This window comes from Psammomys obesus, unplaced genomic scaffold, assembly GCF_907164565.1.
Source record: "Psammomys obesus unplaced genomic scaffold, mPsaObe1.curated_primary_1811, whole genome shotgun sequence".
NCBI classification, from domain to species: Eukaryota; Metazoa; Chordata; class Mammalia; order Rodentia; family Muridae; genus Psammomys; species Psammomys obesus.
In genome coordinates, this window is record NW_026591086.1 from 4,171,646 (window position 1) to 4,182,659 (window position 11,014).

Sequence of the window (11,014 nt, forward strand, 5' to 3'; positions counted from 1 at the left end):
CCCCCCCAGATGGTGTTCAAGGCTTCAAGCCAATGCTGGGCACATACCCTTTTTATTGCGGTGCTTCAGGAAGTAGGGACTAAGAAACCAGATTACAACCTCCCCCGCAACCCCAGCAATCCAGCAATTTTTATCCAGTCGTGTTGATTGAATCCGTGGGGGTGAAACTCAGGGACCCAGAGCTGTGTTTTGTGCTCAGTCTGCAGAGCTCCACATGCTGCGTCTCCGCATCTGCTTGTCTCTGCGCGCGCGCGCGGCGTTGCAGCACCTACATCCTGACCTGAGGCCTGAGTCAGTGTGACCGCACAGGAATCTGTGACAGCCAGGATCCCTGGCACATCTCTCACAAAAGGCGCAGAGTCAGAGGGATTGTTTGAAGTCTACTCACCAGGACATTCATCTCTCCCCCCCCCCCTCCCCCCCCCCGTCTTTGGTTCTAAACATAATTGTGTTACAGTATGAGAAACAAACATAAAAAGATTTGTTTTTCTTTCTCCACTAATTGGCTTAGGGGGGTTCCCAGTGAGGCCACTCAGTTGTTAAATACTGCCGAGGGACTGGGGCTGAGGCTCAGCTGGCACAAGCCGGAGACCTCTGGGAAGAGGGAGCCTCAACTGAGAAGATGTTTCCATCAGGTCGGCCCGAGGGCATGTCTGTGGGGCATTTTATGGATCAACAGATGCGAGACTGCTCAGCTCACTGTGGGTAGGGTGTCCCGAGTTGACTAAGGAAGCTGGCTGAGGAAGGCATAAGGAGCTAGTCAGTCAACAGCCTCCCCAGTGCCTCTCCTTCGGCTTCTGCTTCTGTTCTAGTCCCTGATTCCCCCAGTGATGAACTTTGCCAAGATGAAACCAAGCCTTTCCTCCTCCACTTACTTCTGGTCGTGGTGTCTTATCACAGCGATAGAAACCTATCCGAGACGCCCAGCTTCTAACAGGTTAGTTTCCTTTAAATAAATGCGCAGGGAGTGGCTTAATGTGGACTCTAGAGGGGAGGCGTCAAAGCCCAGGCTCTTACATCGCTTCCGGGTTCATCACGCAGATGCCTGCTCCGCACTTGCACTTGCTCGGGTCGTCGTACGCTACCCCCATGTTGAGGCTCAGTAGCTGAACTAAAACAATTGCAAGTGATTCCAGGGTTACGGCTTTGGGGTGCTGAAAAGAAAACACACCAGACCACAAATGCGCGTGTACACACTGTGGGAGGCATTCCACCTGCGGCTAGGAAGAGGCAATTAATTATTAACAATAGCCACGTCGTACCGTGGAAGCATGTGTCTTGCTAGCCACAGAAGTACCATCCACCTTGCAACAGTGCGCTTACAGGCGACAGGCAAACACAGGAGTGAGCTAAAGACGTGTCTTTTGAGACCCTCAGAAAAAATAATTTAAATAAGTTTAAGTGGGACCCATTCCAGTTAGAATATTGAGGTGAAGAATAAAAATAAACTGCAAGGTGCAAGGTCTGGAGAGATGGCTCGGTGCCTCAGAGCATTTGCTGCTCTTCCAGAGGACCCAGGTTTGATTCCAAGCACCCACACAGATGCTCACAGCTGTCTATAGCTCCAGTTTCAGGAGATCTGACACCCTTTTCTGGCCTTTGAGGGCACTGCATGCTTGTGGTGTACAAGGATGCATGCATGCAAAAACACTCATACATGTGGAATAAAAAAAAAAAAAACAAGAAAGCAATCAATTTCTTTTTTAGAAATTGTGAGTGATTAGAAAATTCATAGTAGAGCTGAGCTTTTCCTCATGTTAAAGAACAGCCCAGAGCAAGCGTCTCATCTTCTAGAGCCAGAGAGTGCTTCTCCCATAGATCAGAAGTGACACAAGAATGACCATCGCCAGCCCCGCCCGGTGTCCTTCAAGTCAGCTGTCACACAAATGCTCACAAGTCATGAAGGGAAAGAAGTGGTGTTTATTTGCCCAGGAAACAGTCTCACCTATTACAGAAACTATGATAGTGGGGCAGAGTGCTGTGTCTGATAAAGCATGCGTTCGTTTTACGTATGTGTACATGAATTATTTTGTTTGTCTGTGGTGTATGCCTTCTCCTTCTGTGTGTGTGTGTGTGTGTGTGCGCACACACACACACACGCATGCACATGGGAGCATGCTCAGCTGGGCATGCGTGTAGAGGCCAGATATCCACCTCAGCTGTCTTCCTCTTTGCCTTCCACTTTATTTTTTTTTGAGACAAGGTCTCTTGTCAGTCTTGGAGCTCGCTGTGGATGGTACCGGCTGCTGGGGAGCTCTAGACTGCTCCCCTCTCTGTCCTCCCAGCACTGAGGTACTCTGGGCACTAACACCCTCAGCCTTCTTACATGGTGACTGGAAAGCCAGGTCCTCATACTCACACAGAAGGTACCTTATCCACAGAGTCATCTCCTGAGCCCTGATCATTAATCTGTCTGTAATAACCATTACACAGTTGATGAATGTAAAGCAAGTGGTATACTTGAATATATGTATATGTACATACATATATAATTTTTTTTGTGTGTTGAATATCTAGAACTTAAAAACACACACAGCTCATTCTCACTTGCTTCTCAACTAACAGCTGTGCTCGGGTTGTGTTTTTCCATACACAACAGGACAATAGAGTGTAATGCCTTGCTGTGCATGACCTGAGGGGTTATGGAAAGAGAAAGGGTGGTGAGTGGGGACACATTAGTGAGCCAAGCTGCACCTATGTATTCCAACAGCTCACTCCTGCAGACATTGGCTGTTTCTGGGGTTTCCCAGCTAAAGATCAGGGATGATTATCCCAAAAGAATGTGGGGAAGAAGAAAAGTGCTGGGGAGGGCCTCTGCCAGTCACCGCTCTTCCCCAGAACCACTGTTCTTGGCCATGAATCTCAGGCTTTCCCGTGGCTCTGCAGCTGAATCTTCCTTGGTAGCCAGTCTACCTTCAGATAGATGTGTTCTTCCGTTTCGTTAACCATTGAAGCTCTTGCTTCATGTTAGCTTTGTGTGTGTGTGTGTGTGTGTGTGTGTGTTTGTGTTGTATGTGAATGTTTGAGGAAGTCCTACATCCCACCCTTAGAGACCACTGAAATCACTTTCTCCATAAAAGCAACAGTTCCCAAAATACAATTTATGGATTTTAAATAAGAATTTCCTCTTTCCCAGCTCCACCGTGCTCCATTTTGCTTTCTAGAAGGAGAACATTCTATGCTGCCTCTCTGGAACTCCAGCAGACACCATACAAACACAAACATAAAAGAAGAGAGCAAGTTCTCTAGTGAGAAGCACCAAGGCAAGGTGGTATCAGAACTGCACCAGTGTTAAAGACCTAGGCGCCTGACAATAATGCGAATTTTAATGGAAGTAATATAAGAAGAAAATCTTTAATTTTATACTTTTTACACAGCAGCCTGTTATACATTATTTCAAGATTTATTTCTGAGTGTGTGTGTGTATGTGTGTGTGTGAGTGAGAGAGAGAGAGACAGAGAGAGAGAGAGAGAGAGCAGTGCTCATGGAGGCTACCAGAGAGCATCAGATCCCTTGGAGCTGGAGTCCCAGCTAGTTATGAGCTAAAGGATGTAGTGAGTGCAGGGAACTGAACTGGGTCCTCTACAGAGGAGCGAGTACTCTCCGGCAAAAGGTCCTCCTCCCACTATGCGTTTAGTCAAGCAGATTAAAGCATCGCATACCAGAGCAACAGCCCCTGCGTAGTCCTTGTCACACATCTTCCCTTGAAAGGTGGCGCCGACGTAATCAGAATTCTCTCTGTAGCTAAATTGAAAACAGATTATTATCACAGACTTTTGCAAAAGTATGCACAGTTAATGCTCTATTTTCATAGGACAGATTTTAGTTTTGCTCACTGATTCAAACCCTTAAAATTTCCACTAACATTTTTGTGACATGGGTTAGGGTGTGCCCAATGTTCTTGCTTTTTCTAAAAATGATAAAATCAGTTAAAAAGCAGAAAGTGCATTTTCTTTTCTTCTTTTAAAGATTTATTTATTTATATGATTGCTTTATCTGCATGTACACCTACATGCCAAAAGAGGGCACAAGATCTCATTATAAATGGTTGTGAGCCACCATGTGGTGGCTGGGAATTGAACTCAGGACCTCTGGTTAAGAGCAGCTCTTAACCACTGAGCCATCTCTTCAGCCCAGAAAGTGCATTTTCATATAGATTTCTATGAATTTAATGCAGTGACTATTTTAGAATAAAATGGATATATTCTCTGAAAAAAATATGATAAAAATAAATAAAATTCCTTAAAAAACGACAAAATAAAAGGCAATGAACCTGGCACGGGGCACAGTCAGGGAAGAGAAGTCTCCTCACACCCTGGGGGAGTTAGCCTGCCAGACTGCAGGCATGCATACTACAGAACACTAAAAGCTCTGCATTTCCTCCACGTTCTGAAATTACCAATGGTAGAAAACAAAGTGTCAATTAAATAGGAGAGGCTTGCATACTAAAAATTTCAGCACAGTATGGCTGCATTACCTTGACGGTAATTAGGAGAGTGTTTCTTCACTTGTGGGCTGAGACCCCTTTGGCAAACCTCCATTGCCAAAAATACTTACATTACAATTCATAACTGTAGCAAAAATACAGTTATGAAGTAGCAGTGGAAATCATTTTAGGTTGAGGGTCACCACAACATGAGGAACTGTATTAAAGGGCACAGCTACACCTCTTTACCTTAGTTTTTAAGACATGGTCTCTAACTGACCTGGAGCTTGCTGCTTGCTGCTTGGGCTAGACTGGCTGGTCAGAAAACTCCAGGGATCTGTCTGCTCTAAACTCTCAGCCCTGAGGTCACAGAAGCACAGGCCACCTGCCTTTCACAAGGGTGCTGCGACTCTGAACTTAGGTCCTCGCAAATGCACAGTACCCACTTTACCCACTGAGCCATCTGTTCAGTTTCTCCTTGTTGTTGTTATACTAATAATAATAAACTATGCTATATATATATATAATTATAATGTTGTTAATAATATTATTTTAAAGCAAAGCAAAATGATTGCAACCCAGACAGGTCTTCCAAGCAGTTATGAACTTGTGATGCACAACTAGGGTCCTTTGCTGGAGCGATGAGTGCACTTTGGTAAGAAGGCACTTGGAAGCAGAACTGAAGAGGTGAGCTCAACTACAGACCGACAAGCGAGGGACCCCAATCATCCTAATCATGGTAAGTAAGGTGCTGTGATAAGGGTTGCATGTATAGACAGAGGGGAGAAATCACAGAGAACTTGTTTTCTCTCTGAAACGCCTGTGTATTGTGGGAAGGGGGGCCGCACATGCCAGCTTTCCTTGGCATGACCTGTCATAGCTTGCGAACGCACATACATGAGTAAGAAGGCCATGTCATGGGGACGCAGAACAAGGTAAGCCTTTTTCCACTTCAGGAACCTGTGGAGCAACTGGTCAGCATCGCCAGTGGTCGAGATTTTGTTTTCATCCATCCAAAACTCCAGGGAAGTCAGAATTACTGTAAGATTAAAGGGGGCAAAGATCTAAAATAGAACACAGACAGAAAACCTGTTCAAGCAACACGATCTAAAGGGACTGGGCAAAAGAGCTTTGAAAAACAAGCTCAAGTCATGCACTTAAACCTGCAGTGTAGGTCGCTATTAAAAGTGTTAGTTACTCAGCGGTAAGTGTCCTGGTCATAAAAGCCATACTGGATCCTTGAAATTAGATTCATCCATTTTATTTTCTTTGTATTTTGACTGCATTTAAGTATGGGCACCAAGGAAGTCAGAAGAAGATGTCAGATCGCCTAAAACTAGTTAAAGACGGTTGGGAACTACCATGTGGGTTCTGGGAATTGAACCCAGGTCCTCCACAAGAGCAACAAGTGCTCTTAACCACTGAGACATCTCTTTAGCCCCTTGGATACTTGAAAATGCTTGTGTTTCTAGAACTAAGCCCCCCCCCCCCCCCGAGGGATGTCTCTTCGTGGGTGACCCTTACAATGACCTACTGTGCAAGGTAGGAGGGCAGAAACTTCAACCTCAACTTGGTGGCCCTCACACCACCTAGCATGCATCTTAATGCAGCACCCCAAAGAGGGTATGGGGGTTATTAGAACAGCAGCAAACGTGGTGGTTTCAGGGGTAGTGTCCCTCAGAGCGCTGGCATGTGGATGCTGGCCGCCACTCAGTAGCACTGTTTGGGGAGGTTTAGGAGGTGTGGCCTGGTGGGATGAAGTATTTCCCTGGAGGTGGGGCTTAGAGGTTCCAAAGCTGCACACCGCTCCCAGTGCACTCTCCCTGCTTCCTGCTTTCCGTTCCAGCTCTAGATGACATGCCTGTTACCTGTAGCCATGCTCTTTCCGCCATTAAGAACTCTAACCCTCCGACACTATGAGCCCAAAGACACCCCCCCTTCTGTAAGTTGCCTTTGTTATGCTTTTCACTTTTTTTTGTTTAAATTCACTTTACATCTCAATTGCAGGCCCCTTCCCCCTCTTCATAGCCTCTCCTTCCTCCCTCTCTCTTTCCCTCACCCCCTTCTCCTACTCCTCAGTAAAGGGGAGGCCCCCCACCAACCCATCCTGGCACATCAAGCAACATCAGGACTGAGGTCACCCTAGTCCACTGAGGCCAGGCCAGGCAGCCCCACCAGAGGGACGTGATCAAAAGCAGCCAACAGGGTCCATGTCAGAGACATCCCCTGCCCTCCTTACTAGTTGTTTTATCACAGTGATATAAAAGCAACTAAGACCGCAAGTGTAAAAGCATTTTTAAAAAGACAAAAATGAAAATACTTACAGCATTTGCCAGTCCAATCAACTGGAAAATCTTTTGAGTGACAATGGTTGAATCAGCCCCGATATGATCATACTATAAAATAAAATTACCAAATACATATACATATGTATATACATACACATATTTGCTTAACAGTGATGGCTGCAATTCTGTTAGAACTTTAATATAACAAAGTAATACACTGTTTAAATCACTAGCATGTTTTAATTAACATTATTTTAGTTGTACCATGATACATAGTGTAAAAAATGGAAAATAAAAATATCTGAAAAAAAAACACAGATATAATTCCACTATTAATAAATTAAGAATAAGGAATGGATACAGAAATTGTGGTACATTTAAACAATGGAATACTACTCAGCAACTAAAAACAAGGAAATCATGAAATTTGCAGGTGGGACCTAGAAAAGATCATCCTGAGTGAGGTATCCCAGAAACAGAAAGACACACACAGTATATACTCACTTATAAGTGGATACTAGACTTATAAGATAGGATAAACATACTAAAATCTGTACTCCTAAAGAAACTAAACAAGAAGGAGGACCCTGGGTAAGAAGATCAATCCTCACTCAGAAAGACAAATGGGATGGACATTGGAAGTAGGAGAAAATGAGAAGCAGCATAGGAGCCTGCCGTAGAGGGCCTCTGAAAGACTCTACCTAGCAGTGTATCAAAGCAGATGCTGAGACTCATGGCCAAACTTTGGGCAGAACACAGGGAATCATATGAAAGGAGGGGGAGTTAGTAAGACCTGGAGAGGACAGGAGCGCCACAAGGACCAAATATATCTGGGCACAGGGGCTTGTCTGAGACTTATTCTCCAACCAAGGGCCATGCATGGTTATAACCTAGAACACCTGCTTGGACATAGCCCATAGCATTTCAGTATCCAAGTGGCTTCCGTAGAAAGGGGAACAGGGACTGTCTCTGGCATGAACTCTGAGGCTATCTCTTTGACCTCCCCACCACCCCATGGGAGGAGCAGCCTAGCTAGGACACAGAGGAGGACATTGCAGCCAGCCCTGGTGAGACCTGATAAGCTAGGGTCAGATGGAAGGGGAAGAGGACTTCCCCTATCAGTGGACTTAGGGGCAGGGAGGAGATGAGGGAAGGAGGGTGGGATTGGGAGGGAATAAAGGAGGGAGCTACAGCTGGGATACAAAGTAAATAAACTGTAATTAATATAAAAAATTTAATAAAAAAGAAAAATAAATTAAAAATAATAGTTCCAGACCAAAAAAAAAAATAGTTCCAGACAGAAAATGTTAGTTTTAAATGATTTAGATGTGACTACCTCAGAGTTTTGCCTGTATGTGTACCTGTGCACCTCATGCATGCAGTGCTTAAGGAGGCCAGAAGAGGGCACTAGATCACAGGGGCTGGACTTAACAGGCTGTTGTGAGCTCCCACGTGGGTGCTGGGGACTGAACTTAGGTCGTCTGAAAGGTCAGCAAGTGCTCTTAACCACAGAGTCATCTCTCCAGCCCCAGGAAGTAACTTAAGACTAGGAAGATCCCCAGGATCTGTGTGTGAAAAGCTCCCAAAATGTTACATAAGGAGTGATCCTATTTATACAACATTTTGGGAGAAAAAGAAAAAAAGATGTAGAAATGAAGAACACATTAGTGGATTATGAAAGCCAGTGAGATTGGGCTGAGGGAGGTGTGTGGCTAGGAAGCAGAATGTAGTGGCTCAAGAATCTTGACCGCATTGGCGGCAGTTGCTGGCAGCTGCAGCATTGGCAGAGACGTCTGTGAAAAGAGATGACAGGATGTGCCCGTGTTCTTGCAAGTATGTGTAAATACGTACCTGTCCTCAAACAAGTAGGTAAACTAAAAACCAAGGAACTGTTGTAATGAAAGACCCCAAACCTCCACTTAGGACAAAAGGAATAATGAAGGAACAACAACAACAGCAAAAGAGTGCAAGAAATTGGTAGTTTATTAAAAGCCAGTAATGTAGAGTTATCAACTCTCCTCTGTCAAAAGTCGGTTTTGTGAGACACGGGAGAATTGCTTTTCTAATGATGCACTGCTAACCATGATGATGATGAGGATGATGACGGTAACTAACAAGACAGATACAGTTGGGATGTACTCACCATTTGCTTCTCAACTATAACGTGTATTTCCAGATAGTGAGTGAAAACTTTCAGTGGCTGAAAAAAAAAAATCCACAAGCTCTATTCAGCATTCAAGAATGACCTCAGTCTCTTTAGTTTTATACGACTGCTGATGAGATCAATGTGGTGAGACCTTCATATTCAGAAATAGAACCAGAGACACTAGCAAAGCAAGCTTTCCAGAGCCCTCTCACCTGTGTCCCCAGTCACTTCTCGGCACCTCATCAAACATTTATTTTATCCAGAAAACAACTCACCTCTCCCTTTCTCCGTATTCTCATTAATCTCATATGTAGTTCTGTTAGCTGAATGACATTTAAAAATTATCCTTATTTTAAAATTGAAAGAACTTATGTGTACTTGGGTGTGTGTGTGTGTGTGTGTGTGTGTGTGTGTGTGTGTGTATGTAAGATGTGTGCATGTGTGTGTGTGTGTGCATCACGGGTGTGTAGCGCCTATGTTTGTGATTCTCTTGGCTATCTTTTAGCAGTTAGTCCCCAGAGCAGGTACAGGAGAATTCACACACATCTTGCTTGTGAGTTTTCACACCTGCTTTCAGATAATGGATCTCTGCTCTACTTAAGACTTTATCTAATTTTATCATTCAATAAATGAGGACCCAGCCATCCCCAGACCTTTCAGGTTTCCTTTCTGACCACACAGTGCTGTCTGCATGGTTATTTCTGTCGAACTAGTGTTATATCTGCCAATCAGCTGTTTTCATGTCAGGCGGGGACCTCTGGTTCCTGTCACCTCCATTGTCACACACCTCTCTGGATATCCTTCTTTGTTCCACCTTCCAAATGAACATCCGACACTTGTAAACATGTCCTGTTAAAAAGCACTCAAGCATATCCGGGATGGAGGGATGCATTAATCTTTTAGTGGTTATAAAATGAGTTAACTGTGGTTTTCTAAGCAGAGTAGAAATCATCCTTAAAAGGTTGTGACTTATATTTCCAAAGATGATGATAGACCCAAAGCAGGTGAGTGAAAAGGAGAAAGGACATTGCCTATTGCAAACATTGGTGGCAGGAACAGCCATGGTGATGTCCCATGAAGTGAGGAATGTAATATACATGGAAGTAGAATAATCATAGCAGCACAAAGTAGATTTGCAGGCCTTAAAGAGTTCGACGTTCACGGCTGATGAGCCCCTACTTCACATGTAACTAGATCATGACAGAGGCTGAGTTCTGGGAGTGCAGAAGACACCTTCAGTCTGGAGAATAATCTGGGAGCTCGCTAAAGTGTGAAATACACTTAGCGGGTGACCTAGCAACTCAGTTCCCAGCATATACCTGAGGGAAATGAAAGCTCACATCAGCACAAACATTTGTTCCAGGCAGCACTGTATTATTTAAATAGCGAGGACCACCCAATTGCTCCAACCTGATAATCAGTTAAATGTGGTATACTCCTGAAATGGAATATTATGCAAACGTAAAAAGGAATTAACATTTCAAAATACTACAACTATGAGCACATTGGTGGGTTAAAAAAAAATCACAAAAGAGACACATTGGATAATTCCATTTGTATATAGTGTCGTGAGTTGATAATCCTATAAATGCAAAAGTGTGTAAGCAGTTTCCAAGAAAAGGAGGTCAAAATGGAAAAAGAGGGACTGTGCTTGTAGATCTGTCACTGTATTTAACTGTCAAAACAGATACCAACAAGATACAGAACAGCAGCGATGGGTGTGTGTCTCAGTAAGTCCTTACAGATGTGTATAAGGGCTTATCACTCACAGTTGTAGCATTCGCGCAAGCTTTGTACTTACTGTGCAGTATGACAGTATAATTTATACTACAAAATACACAAAACAGCACGACAGTTTAAAGTTTCTTAGAGGATAAAAATAAAGCCATTTTGGAATAGTTGATTAATAAAAACAGTGTAAGAGGAGGAACAATGACATGACTGAGAAATTACTTAATCCATGATAGTCTACACGTGTGCATTAAAACTGAGGCCACGAATGGTTGAATAAAACTAAGTCGCTACACAAGGAAACAACACACTGTTTGGAAGAAGCAGGGTTTCACCGAGACATCTGCGTCTTTAAAATACTCACACACATACACATACACACACACACACACACACACACACACACACACACACACACACACA

At 43.9% G+C, this 11,014-nt stretch overlaps 1 protein-coding gene across 1 annotated transcript in view; it reads right to left on the bottom strand.

The window, feature by feature from the left end:
- Positions 1–1,013: 1,013 nt before the first annotated feature.
- The window catches only part of LOC129678894 (disintegrin and metalloproteinase domain-containing protein 2-like), a 21,591-nt gene continuing 11,590 nt past the window's right edge, over positions 1,014–11,014 (bottom strand). The window contains exons 7-11 of the mRNA XM_055609854.1: positions 8,858–8,914; positions 6,751–6,822; positions 5,324–5,490; positions 3,663–3,744; positions 1,014–1,154 (exon numbers count right to left, since the gene is read on the bottom strand). Of these exons, the coding sequence (XP_055465829.1) occupies positions 1,014–1,154; positions 3,663–3,744; positions 5,324–5,490; positions 6,751–6,822; positions 8,858–8,914 (519 nt within the window). The remainder of the gene's footprint in view (positions 1,155–3,662; positions 3,745–5,323; positions 5,491–6,750; positions 6,823–8,857; positions 8,915–11,014) is intronic.